A 20,364-nucleotide genomic window follows, 5' to 3' on the forward strand; every position below is an offset into this window, starting at 1 on the left:
GAGAAAGCATTCCGTGACCTGAGATGTGAGGAAACGAAGCGGCGGACTCCGTGATATCACTCGTGTACTTACCTGCACAATCTACGGATACTGTTGCCATTATCGCATCCGTGGCCGCAAGCCGGTTCCATCCTTGTACCTTGGCTCCATTCTCTGCTCTCTTTCTACGTCCTCTCCGCTTTCTCCCTTCTCAACCACCGGTTCCTGAGCCAATCTCTGATGAAGCCCGTTGACGCCAGGAGCTCGAAATTGACTCAGACTGGGAGGCCACCGCTACCCCAGCAAGAACCCTCCAATTCTTCCCGAAACCTTCCTTTGGCCAAAACCGTTCACATTCCCCCATTCCGAAACCATTGGGAACTCTTTTCTGACAACCACATTACCCTGGCCTGCTGAACTATAACAACATGGCTACTTCTTCTTCTTCCTCCTCCTCCTCCTCCTCCTCGACTTCAGAGGCTGATGCCTTGGACCCGGTACTCTTATGCCCACCTCCAATGACAGAGACAGAGATCCCTATGACGACAAACACCCCTTTGATAGAACCAGGTGCAGATGAGCTAGTCGCCGATTGGACGCAGTGGATGCGCTGGGACGAGCTCGACACTGATCAAATATTTAATCCCGTGGATATTCCCAAGCTCAACAGCATCCAGGGCGAGCATACCATCGCTGCTCAGCCTGTCGCTGCCCCTACGAAACCTGTCTTCACGTTCCAGGGCAGCTTATCACCGCCTCAGGTCCATACAGGCCCGATCAGCCTAGACTCCAAAACCATGGAGCTCCAACCTCCCTTCTCCCCTTCGTTTGCCTTCAATGATCAGAGCATGCCGTCATTCACTCCTCCTCTCTCATTGAACGTGTCTGTTGAGCATAGCCCTCCTTCTCACACCCCTTCCAATTTTCCGCCTACTCCCGTTTCCGCTGGCCCGGGACGGAAAAGAAAATCTTCTGACGGTGATGTTATCCCCGGAACCCTCTCAGGAGCCAGCATGTCACCCCCCGCAGGCAGGTCTTTACCATCCAAAAAGAGATCCCATAACGTCATCGAGAAAAGATATCGTGCCAACCTCAACGACAAAATAGCGGAGCTTCGCGACAGTGTGCCGTGTCTGCGGATTATGTACAAGCAACGGTTTGGCGGCACAGCCAAGGACGAAGAAGAGGAAGAGGAGACGATAGCTTCCACAAACAAGCTAAACAAGGCGTCCATCCTCTCCAAAGCTACAGAATACATAAAGCACCTGGAGATGCGGAATAAACGTTTAGACGAGGAGAATATTGCTTTGAAGAATCGCCTCCGCCAACTGGAGAAATCTCAAGAGCAAGGATTGACAGCCTTTCCACCAATGCCAAATCTCGAATCTTCGCCCGGCGGATGCACAACATCCACAGATTCGGCCACTAGTTCTCCCCCGAGCGTCTTTTCGCAAAACGCTGAATTTTCACCTGAAGGCTCCCCAAACCCTTTATACCCCCCGGAGGGGCTACTAAAAGTCCCTGAATATTTCAAGCGGCTTCGGCCCTCTGGACCTCAACCGCATTACGCTGATTCGTTCATATCTCGTCAGGGCCAGCGCTACCAGCCGGGAACCCCTGATGGCAGCGGAAAACGTGGTGGATTGGCCAACAAGTTCATGCTTGGCACTTTAGCCGGCCTCATGGTTGTTGGAACCTTTGAGAATCAAAAAGAAGAGTCCGCAGATCGCGGGCTTCTCAGTGTTCCGGTCCATCTTGTAGGCCATGGTTTGCGGTTTGCCCGAAATCGTATATACGCGATTACAGCAAACTCCTGGCAAGTCAGAGCCCTAGCCCATTTCGCACTGACGTCTTTTGTGGTCGTTGGCTGTGCATTCCTCGTCTATCTTTATCTGTTTTATTCAAGGCCCAGCCATCCCAAGTCGAAATTGCGGAAGTCCCAATCAACGATTGCCAGTGCCACCGAATTCCGTCGCGATGCATGGCTCACGAGCATCCAAACGGTTGGAGTTCCGCGTCACACATTTTTCCCTGAATGGTTTGCGGTGACGTCTCGTTGTCTCGAGTATTGCTTCCGTTGCCTCCTCGGCTGGAAGTTGTATTCAATGCTCACCGGCATTTCGGAAGACGACGAGAAAGGCCGCGTAAAGGCCTGGGATATTGCCTTGGATGCACAGCTTACTGGTGGTGATGCAGAAGTCAGCAAGAGCCGATTGGTCTTGACCATCTTCGCTGCCGGCACCCTCCCTCGAAGTCTATCTCGAATGATGTTGAAGTCATTGCACTGTCGGATTCTGCTTTGGCGCGTTGGATCCCCTGGCTCCTTTGCATGCAAGGTCTCAGACCATATTGCGGGATTGCTGGCCAACTACCAATGGCAGCTTGCACAAGTGATGCAGAAGATCATCCCAAAGGACCATGAGGATGCGTTACCAAGCCATTTGGCGTATCTACTCGAGTACGACGGCGAGGATGTTTTCACTGATGCCATCGTCCAGAGGGCTTCCAATATGATTTGGAACCGTGCGACGCAGGAAGCAACGGACGGCGAGGACTCGTTGCTAGACGTGGTTGTCGAAGACAGTGCTATTCGTTCGCCCCTCGATGCTGTTGCGGCATGGTGGTCGAGTCGTGCCCTTCAAGAAGCTTTGATCCATTCTTTGGATGTGACTTCCGTGGATTGTGGCCCCAAACGACGAGAAGCTTTCGAACGATATCTGGAAATGGCACTGAAATCCGCACCCCCTACCTCTGCCGCATACACACGAGCGGCTGCCATCAAAGCTTTATTCGTCGACGAAGATAGGGTCGCGAATATCAATTCGGTCTTGGCCGCACTCCCACGGCCAAAGCGAGAGCCGTCTACCAGTGCAACCGTTTTCCTTGATTCGTCTGTTCCTCCATCCGTTCGCGACGAAATATGCATTGTTGTACGCTGTGCCATGATTGCCGCTATCTTGCGGGGTCAAGTCGGGGGTCAGGACGCTACTTCCTCGACGCTTTCCTTGAATAATGCCATTGAACTATTCAACAGGTTACCCATTGATGCCGTCGAACTAACATTCATGGGGTTCGCGGCGCTTTATCATTTACTTCATATCGTTTCGATGGATGAGAGGTTAATACCGTCTTCGTCTCTCACCTCCTCCGTTTGCTCGTCACATTCTGATGGCATCTCTCTTTCCGGGTCGAATACCCAACATTCAGCAGACGGGATTACACTATGTCCACTTCCTGAACTAGGTCGAATTGCGTCTGGGCTTAGATACTGGGTCCAGAACGCCTACAATCCTATCTCCTCGGGTTTCACGGACAGCCTTGTGGAAAAGGTTGTTGAAGGCTGTGCGGATGCGTGTCGGAATGCTGGCTTCGATATTGACGAGCAAAAAACCGATACAAAGCATGAGAGGCGGACTAGTGATGTATCCACTTTGTCCTCGTCTTCGTTCTCGCCGGAAGAAATTGCGAAAGATGCGATTACACCTAACGATGGCGTGGTTCAACCAAGTGAGACCAAAACCCGGAGGGAGAGCATTCGGAGCGATGACACGGGCTATGGGAGCTTGGGTCAAGGAGAAAGTTAAACCGTCCGCAGTATTGCGGTATCCAACGATCGTACCAGCCGGTTCTACGCATAATTTTGATATATTATAACTCTTGAAACAGCCACCACACCCATCCACTACTACTTTCACATCAATCTCCCGTCGACGCCATACTTGGCGAAAAAGAAAAACGTCTCCAAGGAGCAAAAAGCACTTAAAAACATACCCCTCCCCTCCCCACCATTTCTCTCCGCCTTTCCACTCCCAGCAATGTCTTTCTAAAACTGCCCTTTCTTGCATGTGCATAACATGTTGGCTTTATATAAGGCCTCTTATATTCCTCACATTTCTTTTTGCTTGCGTTCAAAGCGCCCCCCAATTCCTAGGAGTACAGCGCCAGTTCTTGGGAAATACGGTTAGATAAATGGACGGAAGCAAAGCCGAAAAAGGCAGGATTTTAATATATTCTTTTCTATAGCTGGTGGACTTTTTGTACAGTACATACAATAAACAGCAATCTGCTAATGAATTGAAAGAGTTCCTCCTTAATTTCAGATTGAAATCTTGATGATTATAATATGTACCTTATTAACTTTGATCAAGTTCTGAGGAACCTTTGGTAAATGCGTACACTTAGGGCTGATTTAGAAAGCAATTTTTATCACAATTGAATCGTTATGAAGAATAATCCAACTAATATAAAGTAAAAGAAACCAAAGAAGGGATAGAGGGAGAGAGCATGAAAAGGGAAAAACAATGTGTGAACACCTCTTCCAGCAAATTGGTCAACCTAAAAGAGAAGACCAGGTAAATCTCAAATTCACTGGACATGTCGAAAACCTCCAACCACTAGTACCATCAAACTTGAAACAGGCGGGACAGAGGACGAAAAGGGGAAGACAATCTAATAGCCGGTGTTGAACCGGTGATTTCGCCCTCATGATATAAAAATGTCCGGGAGGCAAGACTTAGTTGATAAGCCGACTCCATCCTGTGACAACCCAATTCCACGATGGGAGATCACTTCTTCTCCATGGTATCCTCCCTTGACTCCACCGGCGGACCAACCATCGGCGCCAGGCCGACTCTCATCTCTGCATCTTCCGCGGTGAACACTCTGTTCTTCCCGCCCCCAATTCCAAACGCCCGCTTAACGGCTTTCCAGCTCTCAATAAGCATGATATAAACCGCGACGCAGGCTGCAACGACCCCCCATTCCCATGTGATGCCCAAGTGCTTAAACACCAGACGATTCACAGTAGGCAGGTAGACCAAGGGGAAGGCAATAAAAAACCCAGCGCCAACCGCACAGAAGAGGAACCGATTTCTCCAGATAGTAGGGAAAACCGAAAACACGCCCCCCTTGTTGCCGGTCGGGTTCATGTTGAAGAGCGACCGGGTAAAATGCTTCACCTCCCATGCTGTGACTAAAAGAAGGAATGAGAGGGTCGCAAAGGTGGTTGCACGAGCCCGAAACACGATGTCGCAGGTCGGATTCCAATCTTGGTTGCAGCCAGCTCCCAGGTATCCATCACCAGCTCCGTATACGACTGAAACGAATGCTAAGAGACACAAGGAGCCCATAAAAGTGCCGTAAATCATTTTATCCGTTATTAACTCTCGAGTAAACACTCCAACGCGGAGATCGTGTGGCGCGCGGAACATTATATCCGGCTGGGCCTCTTCAAGTCCAAGGCCTAAGGCGAGGAACGACGAAGTAACCAGATTAGCCCAAAGGATCTCAAGTGGAGAGAGTGGAAACACGGAGTTCCCGTCGTGATCCTTGAACGCTAAGGCTATGAGGAGGAGGATGACTTGCGCGATATTGGATATCAACAAGTGCATCAAAAACTAGCATTCAGAGTCAGTTTGCGTGCGGTACGCCAACCAAGTTTGGGGGTTGTTACCTTTTGAATATTGTCGAATAGACGTCGTCCTTCTTCCACAGCTTTAACAACAGATGCGAAATCGTCATCAGTTAAGACCATATCTGCGGCTTCCTTGGCCACATCGCTTCCACTTTTGCCCATGGCGATTCCAACATCTGCACGTTTCAAGGCCGGAGAATCGTTGACGCCATCGCCAGTCATAACGCAGAAGGCACCTCTTCGATGCATTGCTTCTACCATACGAACCTTGGTCGTGGGGCTGCATCGAGCAATAACCAATGGCAATGCTTCAATGGCATCAATCTCTGAGTCTGACAACTTGTCAAAGTCTTCTGCGGCCATGACGACAGTACTCGCCTGAGCCGATGGGATCGTTGTTCCCAATATACCTACTTCGTAAGCGATGGCGGTTGCCGTCCGAATATGATCGCCAGTAAGCATGTGCACAGTGATACCAGCCATATGGCACTTTCTCACGGCGCCAGGGGTTTCCAATCGTGGAGGATCATATAAGCCAACGAGTCCAACAAAATCAAGACCGATCTCTGTATGCGTACGCTCTGAAATCTGAGTAAGGTCTTCTTCCTTGATAACCTTGTGCGCGACGCAAAGGACTCGAAGGCCTTCGCCAGCGAGTCTATCCACCATAGCACGGATTTCTTCCTTCATAGTGTTGTCTACGGACAACAACGGTAATAAAGCTTCGGCAGCACCTTTTGTAAACACGTCAGCATAGCGACAGTCCTTTTTCTGATAGACAACCGTCATTCGTTTGATAGCCGAGTCAAATGGAAATTCTGCAAGCAGCTCCATTTCCTGCTCCTGGAGCAATCTTTGTTTCCCGTGATTGAACCTTAGAGCAAGGACATGAAGTGCAATTTCGGTGGGTTCTCCGACAGCGGTCCAGTCCTTCGAATTTGCAGCGGTTCCCCGGTCAACAGAACCTTTGTCAGAAGGATTGTAGACGGTGGATAGGTTGCAAAGGGAAATGGTGCGCAGAAAGCGATCCAACGAGCTATTGCTATCAAGCGACTCGTGGTTCGAGTTTATATCTAAATTGTCGATGCGAACGAAACCACTCTTTGGGTCGAAAGGACTGGTCGTATCGTGCACCGTCATGACGCCCGTGCCTGGAATCCAAGCCTTCCGAGCAATCATCTTTCCTTGAGTCAGGGTACCTGTTTTGTCGGAGCAAATATTCGTGACTCCTCCCACCGCTTCTAGAGCTTGGAGTTTCCTAACAATAACGTTACCTTTGGCCATCGCTTTAGTACCAACAGCAATCGTAATAGTCAGCACAGCGATGAGTGATTCGGGAATCACGGCAACAGCGACACAGATACCGTAGATTAGTACTTCTCCTTCAACATTCCACTTGTTAGCAGAAAAAACAATAATGGCCAATAGGATGGCCAGTCCAAAGAGCAAGAGTGCGAATTTGCTGAGCTGGGACTTGTAGGGGCGTGCCAACAAGTCCAAGCACAATCAACAAGCTTCTCTTAAATCTCGCCCATGTTCGTACGAGAATATTTGCGCGTTCTTCAGGCCGATGTTCTCGCAGCAGTTGCGCGATCTTGCCAACTTCAGTATTCATACCAGTTGATACGACAACGCCAGTAGCACGACCTCGAGTCATAATGCTACCGGAATATGCCATATTTGTACGATCTCCAACCGCCATATCACGAGTGGAAAACACAGCGTGGGGGTGTTTTGAAACAGGCAGCGACTCTCCAGTGAGGAGAGCTTCATCAGTGGAGGCATTGATGCCGTCAAAAAGCCTTAGATCGGCGGGAACCATGTCTCCAACAGCGAGCTGGACGACATCTCCGACAACAAGCGTTTCTGCCTTTACAGAATCTACCCGTCCGTTACGGATAACTTTACATACAGGCGCCGAGAGGGCTTGGAGGGAGAGGATAGTCTTTTCAGCGCGATAGTCTTGCACAAAGCTATTGGCATTTGGTTAGCAGACGGCTACCAAATTAAGCCATGGGAGAGAAGGCGCCATACCCAACAACAATATTGAGGAGGATTACAGCTGTGATAACTCCTCCTTCAATATAGTCGTTGATTCCAAAAGACAATGCCATTGTGATGACTAAAACCTATTGTTGGGCGGTTAACATGGAAATCGAGTCTGGGGATCGACTGGCTGGGAATGCCGTATGCGGGAAAAATAAGTGTCTCTCGTACTAAAGTCAGACTGTTCGACACCTGCCTTAACAGAATTTTCCACATGGATATCCCCGCTGCACTCTTAACCTTGTTAGGGCCATCTCGCTCAAGGCGAGATGCCGCTTGGGCAGTGCTGAGTCCATCTCTGGAGAAATGGTCAGCGAGACGAACGCGCGTACGGTGAAGGACAAGAGCTCGACCGGCTTACTGTAAGCTAACACCTAGTACATCGGCAATGTGAGAGGGAGCAAAGGTGTGGGCATATTCGTAGTTCTCCTCCCACTGGCCCTCGTCCTGCAAGTAGGTGACGGAGGAATCCCGGCAGGAGATATCCGGAGTTCCTACCTTCTGGTCCCGGTCGTCTAGATAACGAAGGGGAGCAACGGCACAGTCTACGGCTTGTCCAGGTTGAATCGTGGTCCCTTGAGGAAGAGGGTCACAAGGAGGTGGTTCAGTCGATTCCTCGACATCCGGTTGAGCAGTCTCTGTTCCCATTCAATAGGAGGATAGGTTAAGCTCGGAAGCGTCGTGGCTGGCACGAAACCGCTGGGACAGAGGAGGTGGTGTGGTGGTTAGCTGCTTTCACAAAGAAGGGAGAGTGTCTACAGGGATGAAGAGGAGAGATCCTCAGAAAACTGGAATATGGAGGAGAGAGGGAGGAGGGCGGAGGAGGCGAGCGGGATGGGGGAGGAATATATATATGGTCATATCGACGTCGCAAGTTGGTAGACAAGGTTCATGGGAAGCCATCCACTTGTCACCAAGACGTTGACACCCCAGCCAAAAGGTTCTTGGAACTGTTCCTCTTCGCTCTCCACATGGGAGTTTCTCTTGAGTGGTTGCACTGTGGCAAACAACTCTGGGCATCGGACCGCTATCGACCAAAGCAGTATGGTGAACACGAGCAAGCAATCGGATTCGAGGCTGATCTGTATGATGACGGAGTGCCCTGGAAATTGGTTGAGCATGCGACCTCTTCGCCCTCCGGGATCGTTGACTCGCGCACCTCGCAGTCGAGGAGATCCGCTCCATCCCCTGTCCGGCCAGTCCATGCGTGTGCAGCTTCGTCGCGCCTCGTTCCAGCAAGTTCTGGGCCTGCTCATGAGCGGGGTTGGCGTTAAACGATCCCAAGCTTCTTGGCGGGTGGTGAAGCTGGATCGATTCCTCTTCCTCGCCGTCGAGAGGCTGTGTCTGTGTTGAATATCGCCATGGCCAAGGGCTCTTGGCCGCTTGTCGTCTGCTTGAGCATGAGGGATATTGTTACAAGAGTCCGCAGAGCAAGAATCGATGGGCCAACTTTGCCGCTCAACCAAAACATGGGGCCGGTCCCTGTCGACGAGGATCTTTCTCCGAAAGACTCGATTCTACGCAATGATATCCAGAAGACCTGCTGAGACCGCATGGCCCCAAGATCGTCGGCGCAAGACAACTGCATGCAACAGTCCATCGAACCAGGTCGGATTCATGCATGTTGATATTCATTTTCTCGGTGCCAACACCATCCAACACTGCCTTCTGCCTACGTGGATCGGGTTCTCGCAAACCTCTGCTCGAATAGCATCCTCGTTCTCCGTATTTCGAGGCGAGAATGCTGCTCGCGATGTCGCCATTCGCTCTGATCATCCGTTGATCCACGGATCCCGGCCTGTCTGCCGATTATCAGACGAGAACGAAGCTGTGAATTGCACACGTGTGTGTTTTGACAGTGTGCCGCGAGCTCCAATCGCAGTCTTTCAATCACAAAAAAGGTTTCCCATGCCCTGTCCGGACAAAAGCAACGACGGGCGAGTGCAGAAGCAATTTGCGTGCGAGCAGTCCAGCCAGATGCCGGAAGAATAGATTCCCCGTAGACCGTATCAGAAACTGAGGCCAAAATGATAAAAAAGCAAAGCAGAGTGAGCTGTAAACTCCACGGAACGGGCAATTCGACACAAGATCATTTGATATCCATCGCTTCATTCTCGTCACTCGGTCCGGCCCTGAATCTGTAGTTCGCTTCCGTGGCCATGGCGGTCCCAATCGCGTCTCTGACCCCGCTCCGGTTCGCCAACGGTTCCGCTTCATACACTTCGCCAACCGGGGATCAGATCCTCGGCTCTGTCAATGGTCCTGTGGAAGTGACTCGTCGTGACGCCCAGAAGCCAGAAGAAGCGACGCTGGAGATTATCGTGAAGCCGGGAGTCGGCGGAAGCGGCGTCGGCGAGAGGTATGTGGAAGGCATCATCCGGAGCGTCTTGAGCAGGGTGATTTTGATGCGAGACAAAACCCTGGCACGGAGGGCGATTGTGGTCACGCTGGTTGTTGTGAAGAATACGATAGCTGAAGGAAGAGTCGACGAGCGCGGTGGTTCGGTAAGTTCACCTGCATCTGACCTGCTCTTTACGCGTCTTCGTTAACACCTCCCGTGGGCAATAGTATCTTCCAATTCTGCCCTCGCTGTTACATACGGCGCTTCTTTCCCTTTTATCGGCTGCGATTCCCATGTCCATGATCTACACCGCCGTCCTTGTGGCAGTCAACCCTTGCAGCGACTTGATTCCAAACCCTTCGCCTAATGCCGCACGATCCGCCAGTTCCCTCCACGTCCTAGCATTCTCGTCCCAAGGCCATTTGCTTCTTAATGAAAGTCAAGGCGACTTCGACCTGGCCACATGGGAGAAAATACATGATCTGGCAGAAACAGTCTGTCGAGGTGGTACAAAGATGCAGCTTACCACGGGTGGAGATGTTTCCATGGACGATACGGACACACCGCAGAGCCTAGAACAATTCGTCAGAGGCATAGTTGAAGACAAGGCTCGGGAAGAGTTCGCCTGGAAACTGGTTGCGACTTGATCGTACGATACAATCGGCTCTTGTCTTTTTACCTTCCCAAGGAAACAACACTAGCATGCTAGATTTCCCGGTCGTCTACAATGCCGCGGAGATGCTATCGGGTCCGATTGTTGAAAAGCGTGAAATGGTCTCTAACCTGGCGCCAGATGAGATATTTCCCCTTTTGCTTTGCTCTGGGGACAGCAGCGAAAACTTGGTGCAATCACACCAGCAGGAAAGAAGAAGACGGACGAAACCGAGGTTCTGGGATTAGTGACGAGTTTATTAGCAAGGTCTTACTTGATCAATGCTGCTCGCGAGACGCTGTTCAATGCATTGATGTCCTCTCATCTATTTCTTATATGAAGATATCAGTAACGGAGGGAGGCTTTGCAGTGTCTGCTAATTGGACGCATAACGAGCGCATCCGGGCATTTTATTTAACCCCAAATCACGATAGGCCAGTGAGTTGGGCCATTCCTCAATATCAGGCCGTATGTTTTCATAGAGTGACAGAAATGAATCCATCAGGCATTCCAGCCTGTGTCATCTGGTCGTAAGGGTCCGAACCGCAGCTTTGGGTATTTGGTAGTTAGTCGTGTTAAACGCGTCGAAGCATCATGGAAGCCATTTGGTTTTCAATAAAAACTGCCACCCTGAAAGACAGCACCAGTGACTCTGAGATGCAGTCCTGCCTTGAACAGTTCATTGTTGTCTACCATCGCGAGCTGCAGTTTCAATTCCCCTGGAATGCTGACTAAGCAACCTTCATCTCGATGATCGCCATCACCACATATTCTGGATCGCTTCCTGCATCCGAGATGCTAATTCCAAGCCATGATTCCTTTTGTTTGCAACTTGTGGTGAGCTGCACATCTGCAGCTGCCTTGCCAAGTGGTTACACTTGGTATAGTTTGCATACAACAGACAGCTCGTTGAGCCGTTAAACAAAGCGCCTCAGGGTCCATTTTTGGGAGGGGCCTGAGCGCCTATGTTGATATTGCAGTTCTTTTGTCCTAAAGATCCTTCCCATGGGTATCTCTCAAGTCAATTCTCGCACCCTGCTTAATGTGAAGCAGTTGGCCCAGTGCGTCCTGACCTAAGAATAGCCATGATCTTCCTCTGGTTGGAGTGCACTTTTAGTAAAGTCCAGTTGTGCAACATGACAAACTACTGGTGCATGCTGTGTTTGGCTTCGATCTGTTTATGGGGGCCTGTTCGTCCGTTCAATCGTTCATATAAGTAGCCCGAAATCTTTTTCTTTTTATCATGCTTCATATTTCGGGCACTCTATCCCTTTTCCCAGACCTCCCCCTCCGACATCGCGGCAGTCCCTTTGGCTTTACTCCAAAGGGACGTGTTAAGACCATTCTTTCAAAATGGTTGTGCTTTTCCGATTCTTCTCTCTCTTTTCCGTTGTTGCGGCTGCAGCCCAACATGTATCGCCGAATGGCGACTGGGCGCTTGTTGAGCGAGTCGGTGTCCCTGCTGGCTGGCTTCGAGGCCCGATGGCTGACCCGAAAACGATGTTCGACATGAAAATTAATTTGCGCGATGCGTCTAAAGTTGAACATTTACATCAAAAGGTGATGGAACTCAGTACTCCCGGCCATGCTTCATACGGACAGCATCTAAAGCGCGAAGCAATCGACACCTTGATGAAGCCTAATGTGACAGTGACAGAGAGCATTCTTCAGTGGCTGAAGGACGGAGGCGTACAACTAGAAAATGTCAAATCTCGTGCAGACTGGATTCGCGTATCCTTGCCGGTTGGAGTAGCGTCCAAACTCCTAAACGCCCGTTTCTACGAGTTCACGGACAGATACACCAAAGTCAAAAAGATCAGAACCACAGAATATTGGGTTCCAAAGTCGGTTGCGCAACATGTTTATTACATCTATCCCCTCGTTTTATTCACCAGTACGGCTCCTCAGATTAGTCATGTTATGGGGATTTTATACACAGGACCCCATCGGTAACATTTCGGCGGCTTGCCCAGAGGGCAATACCCCCCAATTGTCTTCGGGAGCTTTATGGCCTTGGAAATGTTACTGCAAAACCCGGAAGTCGCAATAAGATCACCGTCTCGGGATACCTCGATCAATACGCTCAGTACAGAGATCTCTCACTGTTCCTGAGAAAATATGCCCCCCAGGCTGCGGGGGCCAATTTTTCAGTCAGTCTTGTTAACGGTGGCCAAAATACACAAAACTCCACCCATGATTCTAGGGAAGCAAATCTCGATATCCAATACGTTATCGCGCTGTCCTACAACATGAAGGTTGAATACCTTTCCGTCAAGGGTCGTGGGCCCCTAAAGGAAGACCTTGATCAGCCTAATCAGGCTTCGAATCAGAACGAGCCTTACATGAACCAACTAGAATACCTTCATAGCTTACCAGATGAGGACCTCCCCACTGTACTTACTACATCCTACGGGGAATCAGAACAAAGTGTACCGGAACCTTATGCCCGCGCAACATGCAACGAATTTGCAAAGTTGGCTGCAAGAGGGGTATCGATCATTTTCAGCAGTGGAGATTCAGGAGTGGGCAGCTCTTGTATGACCAATGACGGACAGAATAGGACTACTTTCAACCCCATTTTCCCGGCTACATGTCCCTGGGTCACCTCCATTGGAAGTACGCACTCTCGTAACCCTGAGGCCGCCATAGGATTCTCATCAGGCGGGTTTTCGAACTACTTTGCCCGCCCGGAATGGCAGCAGAGTGCTGTTACGGAATATCTGCGCATTTTAGATACCAGGTGGCAGGGCTATTATAACCCACATGGTCGCGGATTTCCAGACATCGCGGCACAAGGAATCAGGTATCCAATCTACGATAAGGGTGTTGTGAAAATGGCTGCCGGAACAAGGTTCGTTTATCCAGGTATATTGCCATGATCAAGCTGCTAACCCACGACGTAGCGCCTCCGCACCAACCATTGCTGCCATCATTGCTCATCTGAATGAAATCCGCCTTTCCCAAGGAAAGCCTGTGCTTGGCTTCCTCAATCCTTGGCTTTACAGCAAGGGCTTTCGAGGATTTACCGACATCACGAATGGGGGATCGATTGGGTGCACGGGTACCGCGCTATACAGCGGGCTGCCGGCGAGATATGTCCCTTATGCGAGCTGGAATGCCACCAAAGGGTGGGATCCGGTGACCGGTTTCGGGACGCCTAATTTCGAAAAGTTGGTCAAGTTGATGCCATGACAAGGCAAAGGAAGACAATGGACAACAACAGAGTGACTAGGGGAATAAGTTCTATTGTAGTGGTTTTCGTGCTCTTAGGTACTCGAAAACCGCCTGAGCCGTATTAACTTGTCGAAACCAACATTTCCTGATGATATCCCCACAACTGAGATGACTTGTATCTGGGAACTTCTGTGTTTCATAGTGTTTGATAACTTCGTCACTGGGGGCCTCCTCATAAGGATAATGCCCAGTCATGATGAAGTAAATCAATGACCCAAGGCTGAATAGATCATCTCTAAACACTGGTAGGATATTATAGTCATAAAAGGGGTGTAAGAATCTTGTTGCTGGGGTGGCTGATGGTTCTGAACCAGAAAGGGATGCACCGCCAAAATCACAGATCTTCAGACTAAGGTCCGAGTCCAGTAGACAGTTTCTGGGACACAGATCACAGTGAATGACTTTAGCAGCATGAAGGACCATCAGACCCTCAGCGGCTTGTTGGGCCCATCGGAGACACAGGTCTGGTGGTATAGTACTGTGTTTGTTACGTCTTATGTATTCCTTGAGATTCCCATTCTGTAGGTACTCCATGGTTAGACAGCAATTATCTGGATCCCAGTGGGGGAGCTTTGGTATGCGTGCATGTTCACCAATCCTGCGATAAACTTGTGCCTCAACACGCATATTCCGCAGGCAGTCCTCCGCCAGGGGTGGACAGAGTGGATTTGGGATTGGGGTTTTGATGACTGCACCAGAGGGCAGCTGCTCAAGAATTGCCGTTCCTCCCCATGCCAAACGGCGTCCCTTTGTAACGTATACTATGTCTTCTTCGTTCAGTTCTGGCACTTTGAAATTAGCGTTATCCGTGTCCCATGGACCTGGAACCCGAATGTAGTTGAAAACCGTCGGATATGGCTTAGAAGGGTCGTTGGGCGGCGCTGAAGAGCCGGATGATATGCTAGTGACCTACAGGCATCAGATGGTGAGCTGAGGTCAAGTAAGTGATGGGAGGGCCCAAACCGACGTTCTCTGGCCCACGCACCGGAGCATTCGGATTGCTCTTATCCATGCTCTTATGCGAAAGTTGACAAGAGCAATAAGAAGATCAACAGGCTTGTAATGTGGATCAGAAAGCTCTCCACCATCAAAACGCAAGTTCATTTTCAAAGCTCACCAGCCCAATTGGACTTGGTGAAATACTACAGAGTACTCCGTACACAACTCGCCAAACGGCTTCGAGATAGGTTGCAGAGGAAAGTCGAAGCTGATGCAGTGCCCGACAGTAGTGTGGAGGCTAGCTAGCCATCGACAAAGCCTTCGGTCTTTTCGTTACTGAGGTTTGGTCGAGAACGATCATAGTGCGAGATTGTAACCGACCTGCCCCATTGAGGCCGCGGGCATTGTGAAAATGTGACAGCACACCCAACGCTGCATGAACGAGAAGCTGCCAAGCTGTCGGCCAGCACGGCGGTGTCTTCGTCCCGAGCAGCGTTGGTTGACTGCTTCTAGAGGCTAGAGGTGGGAAGACAAGCAAGTGTTTGTGCTTCTGATACGCGGGAACAGCCATAGACCAATATCCACACGGACCGAGAGCACATGTGCTGCTGAAACGGGGGTTGAAGATGAGAGGGAGGGCGATGGATCTCGACTGGAGGTTGTATCACCAGCGAGAGTAACTATTTCCGTCTCAGATGCCGGCAGGGTTCAAGTATAACTAGCTCGGGTTGTCGCAGGTTTGGGAGGCATCCCGGGGCGCGTTTGAAGGATGGAAGCATCTGCCACGCCCGGCGCCACAGGCCATGGCAGCAAACTATTTCGCTGGGATAGTTATAGAATAGATGGTAGTTATATCGCATCGCTGAAGCACATCGCGTTCCACGGCTGTTTACCAGCCAACCACCGCCAGCGATCGCGGTCCGTCAAACAAAACCAAGTAGAATTCGAGCGCAATCAAGGGGATTCCCGTTGGGTAACCGGTGGCTAAGCGGGAGAGTACCTCTTGTCGGGCGCTGTCTCGAGCTGCTACTGCAAGTATCCCAAACTTCGGCCGTTCCATTCAGTTCGTATCTGTGGCTGCTGCCCGGACGAGCTCGGCGGTTTGGATGCGGTCTGTCATCTGATAAAGAGTGTCTGTATCTCCAAGAGCTCAAGAGTCACGGCAACCCGTTCAACTAGTGATATATACAAGTCGATTGAGTTCTCGCTAACCGACAGCTCGTGGATTCTATCCGTGGAACCTCGTCTGGGGGACGCCGAACTCGCATGCATAATAAATGACGCCTTTTCTCCCTTCTCCGCTGGCGATCTCGCACGCCCACGCCCATCCTCCCTCGCGATCGCCAGCATCCGCCGCTCTCACGTCCTCCGACGATTCTGGTTGCGGGAATCCCTCTCGCGCTGTGCCACCGCCGCTGGACGTTGGCAGCCGGGTGATCCGCCGAGACTCAGCGCTGCACCTCGCCCCCATTCTCTCCATGTCCAAACCCCCGAGCCCGTCTGTCGATGAGCAGTCCGCAGACACCGTCGCTCCTCTAAAACCCGCCGACTCACCGGCATCTCGCACCATCGCGTCTCTCCCGTCCTCGCCCTTCCAGCACATTACTCCGCGCCCGCCCTCCGCGCCCTCCCGTCACCGCCAGAGCGCCAAATCCATCGATGGCGTTCCTCGGCAGACCCTCATGAAAGCCCTCGCGTCACAAGCTTCCTATTCCATCGACCAACCGGCTCTGCCTCTTGCGACTTCATTAGCCGGGATGCTCAGCCCGACGAGCAACTGCGGCTCCGACCAGCAGGCCGGTGACACAAGGTTACACCGGAAGCTGTCGGCCGCCCTGACGACACGGCCGCCCGTGCTCTCTGATGGAGGAACCCCGTCAACCGCCCGGTTCCCGTTGAAGTCCCCCTGCTACTACCACCAGCGGTTCGACGGCGCGGTTAATATACAGCGAGTGCTGGAAGAGATTGCCGAGGATGAATGGATGTCGCACTCGAGGCTGATGCAAACGGCAACCGGCGTGCGCGAAGTGTCGAAACAGCTGCAACGCCGACCCATCAAGGTTGCCGTGAAGAATGTGATGATTGTAACAAAGGCTCGGGATAACGGATTGGTCTACTTGACACGAGAGCTCACGGAATGGCTGTTGAGTACCCCAAGGTACGGCAGCGACCTGGGCGTCAATGTCTATGTCGACTCGAAGCTGCGCAGATCCAAGCGGTTTGACGCCGCAGGCATTCTTGCACAAGAGCCTCGATACGAGTCGATGTTGAAGTATTGGACGCCGGACCTCTGCTGGACGTCGCCAGAAACCTTTGACTTGGTGATCACTTTGGGCGGGGATGGGACCGTTCTGTTTACCTCATGGCTCTTCCAGCGCATTGTGCCCCCCATCCTGGCATTCTCCCTCGGCAGCCTCGGTTTCTTGACCAATTTCGAGTTCTCCAAGTACAAGGAACACCTCAACCATATCATGGGCGATGTGGGCATGCGGGTAAACCTTCGCATGAGATTCACCTGCACTGTTTATCGCGCGGATAGGAGCAACAAACATAGACCTGGCCATGTCGAGGAGGGAGAACAGTTCGAAGTCGTGAATGAGCTTGTGATTGACCGTGGACCGTCCCCTTATGTCTCCAATCTGGAAGTATACGGGGATGACGAGCTCTTGACCGTTGTCCAGGCTGATGGATGTATTCTATCGACGCCGACAGGTATGGATTCGCAGCTTCTAGCCGCTTACCGAACGTCTGCTAACAGTTGATTGTAGGGTCAACCGCTTACTCGCTCTCTGCCGGCGGATCCCTCATCCACCCTTCCATCCCTGCCATCCTCCTCACACCCATCTGCCCGCACACGCTTTCCTTCCGCCCCATGGTCCTCTCCGACGCCCTCCTCCTCCGGGTTGCCATTCCCTCAAGCTCCCGCTCCAGTGCATACTGCTCCTTTGACGGCAAAGGGCGCATTGAACTCTGCCCTGGTGACTATGTCACCGTCGAAGCGAGTCAATACCCCTTCCCCACTGTTGTCTCCGGAGGAGGCGAGTGGTTTGAAAGCGTCCGGCGCACACTCTGCTGGAATGTCAGAGGCGCCGTGCAAAAGGGATGGAATGGCAAATCCCACCGGCCCAAGGGTGGACAGGTGGGTCTTGAACCCGTTGATGCGCCGCGAGATGGTGTTCCAGAGCCAGAAGGCGACGAAGGAGACGCTGACGAAGAGGAGGAACAATGGGATATCGATACCGATAGCTACACGGACTTTGGGCAAGGGACTGATAGCGGAATGGGACCTAGCGAGTGTGGGGATAGCCCTGGCACGGGAACGACGAGCCCTCTGAAGAGGGTAATGAGCCTGTTGAATATGTGATACGGCCTGCATTCATCTTTGTATTCTTTCTAGCGTTAACTATTCATCCTGTGTGGTTTGCTCTGCTTTTCGGTTTTTTAGAGAGTTGCTGTTACGCTTCGTACATACACCAGCCCCCAGGTACATATTCTTACAAGGGCATGATAGAAATGCATTTTGTTGCTGTCATTTGTTCTTTTTCTTCTCAACAGGACACTTCAAACGAATCTTCTTGATGGATCTTGCCATCGGGCATCGGCCATGGTCTCCCCGACATTCCGGTCATGACAATGTTCCAGGCCCTCGCAGCACAACAGGGATGGGTTGCTGCCTGAGCGGCTGAAAAGGATGAAAATCAATTCATCCAATCTCAGGGAAGAACTGGAGCCAAGGAGATTGATGATGGCGGATGTTGACTGAGCAACGTCGCATGAACACGCGTAGAAAATTAGCTTGACGCGATGAAGCAAAGGGATATAAAGGAACGCGTGAGACAGCTGCAGGAACTCGACGGATTGTTCAAACCCCATTGCCTCATACTGGACTTTGACCGAAATTCCGCTTGAGGGCTTCTATCATAATCTACCAAGAAACATAATGTAAGGACCGTGATCTGGCGCTGGTTAATCGAAGCTGACAAGACACCACGGCAAGCATGGCAACCTCTAGACTATCCCAATCCCCCTCCCTCCGCATCGCCGCCAGCATCACCGCCGCCATCTTCGTCGGCTTCGGCGTCAACGCCATCCTCCGCCCCGACCACGCCCTGACATTCTTCGAGTTCGCACCGCCCGCCGCCCCCGCCGACAGAAAAGTGGTCGATGGGCTCATGGCCGTCTACGGCGCGCGGGATATCTTCATGGGCCTGGCGATGTATTCCGCGCTGTGGTTTGGCACCACCAAGTCGCTTGGCTGGACGGTGCTTGGTGCGGGTGCGGTCGCGTTTGCGGACGGTGCGGTGTGTTGGAGCCAGGGGGGCGGGCAGTGGAATCATTGGGGGTACACGCCGCTTGTGATGGCGATTGGGAGCGTGTTGCTGGGTGTTTTGGACTGAGGGCGTGCCATGATGTTGGGAATAATGGCTGGCTGATGTGCTATGCTGCCAGCCTACCTTTTTGTAAGCAGGTTAATCAACGGCCTGCGGCCTGTCTGACCGTCATTGATATCTGATCTTCAAGTTACGGGTTGATTCATGTTGATCTTCAACAAGACCTGACGATCCTTTCCATCCAGCTACACTCGGCCCGTCCAATGGATATCAGATCATCCGCCGGATGCATATGCGTGGCGGCCCTGGGATCTGTGCTGTCAAGACAACGTGCCAGTCGTTTGCCTGGAGATCCCTTCACCAGACCGTTTTCAGAAGGATGGCTTGATTATCGTTAACTTGTTAAGCGAAGGCTTTGGGTACTTCCTCTCTCTTCAGGCCGCCACCTGGGTGATGGACGGGGTCCCCTTCGCACCTATATTGGTTCATCTTGGAATGGATATCCCGCAGGCTGAGCTCCTCGTTGTTCGATTTGTTGAGCTTCAGTTTGATTTTGCAGATCGACGAGAAGGCCGGCTCTCTGTCTCTCTTCCACGCAGCCATAACCCGTGATGTGTGCGTTCACAATTGCCCTGCTTCTGGAGAGAGCTTACGTGGTGATGGAGGAAGGGAGTGGCTTCAGCTGTCCGCTCCGTGGAATGCATTGAGTTTCTAGAAGAGCTCTGGTCAGATTTTGATATCTATATAATGGGCAGCTCTTCCCCCTTGCATTCTCTCCCTCAAAAGATCCAAATCATCTCTCCAAGCCGAAGCAGATTTACGGGTTGCCATCGAAATCAAGCATAATGCAATTCTTTAGCATCTTAGCGACTGCAGCACTGGCACTCTTGCCATCCCTGACGGCTGCGCAGGAAGATAACCAGGCAATGGTATGTCCTCCTTCCTATGCATGACCCCAACGGAATTATATATGCTCGCCATGTACGCGTGCTACTTGCCTTGACCTGCCGCGAGACCACTACCTTTGACACCCTTCTAATTCAAGCATATACGATGAAGGTTGAAATCTACTCGAAAGACGGTGAAAATTTCCAGTACCCGGTGGATTTCAACTCCTGCACTCCTGTGATTAGGACGTAAGTGCCTAGTTTGCGAATCGCTCGATAACCAAAGCTAATGATGCACCAGCGATGCCCAGACAGTTACACTCAGCGACCCGTGTACTCTATACAGGTAGGCCACCTTGGACGAGTCGATTTCTTCACCCGTTTGAGCTACTTGCTTACCAGTCGAACTAGTGAACCGGAGTGTACTGGCGATAAGATGAAGTTTGGCGCTGGGTTCCATGAATTTCAACGGGAATTCATCGTGGAGAGTGTGAATTGCGAGCGGCAACAGTGAATGGAAAATGAATATTTGGGCGGTGAAA

The 20,364-nt window shown here is 51.4% G+C and overlaps 9 protein-coding genes across 9 annotated transcripts; 7 read left to right on the plus strand and 2 right to left on the minus strand.

The window, feature by feature from the left end:
* Positions 1-407: 407 nt before the first annotated feature.
* Positions 408-3,563, plus strand: UREG_00256 (uncharacterized protein; the record flags this gene model as incomplete). The annotated part of the gene is made up of 1 exon (XM_002540697.1): positions 408-3,563. The coding sequence occupies one exon, from the start codon at positions 408-410 to the stop codon at positions 3,561-3,563; it is 3,156 nt and encodes a 1,051-aa protein (XP_002540743.1).
* Positions 3,564-4,544: 981 nt separating this feature from the next.
* UREG_00257 (potassium/sodium efflux P-type ATPase) lies at positions 4,545-8,086 on the minus strand (the record flags this gene model as incomplete). Its single annotated transcript, XM_002540698.1, has 7 exons — positions 4,545-5,375; positions 5,432-6,865; positions 6,936-7,262; positions 7,305-7,365; positions 7,427-7,521; positions 7,610-7,736; positions 7,800-8,086. 7 exons carry the CDS (start codon positions 8,084-8,086, stop codon positions 4,545-4,547), a joined length of 3,162 nt encoding a protein of 1,053 aa, XP_002540744.1.
* Positions 8,087-8,799: 713 nt separating this feature from the next.
* UREG_00258 (uncharacterized protein) lies at positions 8,800-8,985 on the plus strand (the record flags this gene model as incomplete). The annotated part of the gene is made up of 1 exon (XM_002540699.1): positions 8,800-8,985. The coding sequence occupies one exon, from the start codon at positions 8,800-8,802 to the stop codon at positions 8,983-8,985; it is 186 nt and encodes a 61-aa protein (XP_002540745.1).
* A 612-nt stretch (positions 8,986-9,597) lies between these two features.
* On the plus strand, positions 9,598-10,426 carry UREG_00259 (uncharacterized protein; the record flags this gene model as incomplete). The annotated part of the gene is made up of 2 exons (XM_002540700.1): positions 9,598-9,942; positions 10,007-10,426. The coding sequence occupies 2 exons, from the start codon at positions 9,598-9,600 to the stop codon at positions 10,424-10,426; spliced, it is 765 nt and encodes a 254-aa protein (XP_002540746.1).
* A 1,358-nt stretch (positions 10,427-11,784) lies between these two features.
* Positions 11,785-13,623, plus strand: UREG_00260 (uncharacterized protein; the record flags this gene model as incomplete). The annotated part of the gene is made up of 3 exons (XM_002540701.1): positions 11,785-12,275; positions 12,371-13,282; positions 13,335-13,623. 3 exons carry the CDS (start codon positions 11,785-11,787, stop codon positions 13,621-13,623), a joined length of 1,692 nt encoding a protein of 563 aa, XP_002540747.1.
* Positions 13,624-13,697: 74 nt separating this feature from the next.
* Positions 13,698-15,009, minus strand: UREG_00261 (uncharacterized protein; the record flags this gene model as incomplete). Its single annotated transcript, XM_002540702.1, has 3 exons — positions 13,698-13,750; positions 13,779-14,574; positions 14,986-15,009. The coding sequence occupies 3 exons, from the start codon at positions 15,007-15,009 to the stop codon at positions 13,698-13,700; spliced, it is 873 nt and encodes a 290-aa protein (XP_002540748.1).
* An 872-nt stretch (positions 15,010-15,881) lies between these two features.
* UREG_00262 (uncharacterized protein) lies at positions 15,882-17,968 on the plus strand (the record flags this gene model as incomplete). The annotated part of the gene is made up of 2 exons (XM_002540703.1): positions 15,882-17,316; positions 17,373-17,968. 2 exons carry the CDS (start codon positions 15,882-15,884, stop codon positions 17,966-17,968), a joined length of 2,031 nt encoding a protein of 676 aa, XP_002540749.1.
* Positions 17,969-18,602: 634 nt separating this feature from the next.
* UREG_00263 (uncharacterized protein) lies at positions 18,603-19,001 on the plus strand (the record flags this gene model as incomplete). Its single annotated transcript, XM_002540704.1, has 1 exon — positions 18,603-19,001. One exon carries the CDS (start codon positions 18,603-18,605, stop codon positions 18,999-19,001), a length of 399 nt encoding a protein of 132 aa, XP_002540750.1.
* A 779-nt stretch (positions 19,002-19,780) lies between these two features.
* On the plus strand, positions 19,781-20,336 carry UREG_00264 (uncharacterized protein; the record flags this gene model as incomplete). The annotated part of the gene is made up of 3 exons (XM_002540705.1): positions 19,781-19,864; positions 19,995-20,071; positions 20,234-20,336. 3 exons carry the CDS (start codon positions 19,781-19,783, stop codon positions 20,334-20,336), a joined length of 264 nt encoding a protein of 87 aa, XP_002540751.1.
* Between the last annotated feature and the right edge of the window lie 28 nt (positions 20,337-20,364).

Source organism: Uncinocarpus reesii, genomic scaffold (genome assembly GCF_000003515.1).
Source record: "Uncinocarpus reesii 1704 scaffold_1 genomic scaffold, whole genome shotgun sequence".
NCBI lineage: Eukaryota > Fungi > Ascomycota > Eurotiomycetes > Onygenales > Onygenaceae > Uncinocarpus > Uncinocarpus reesii.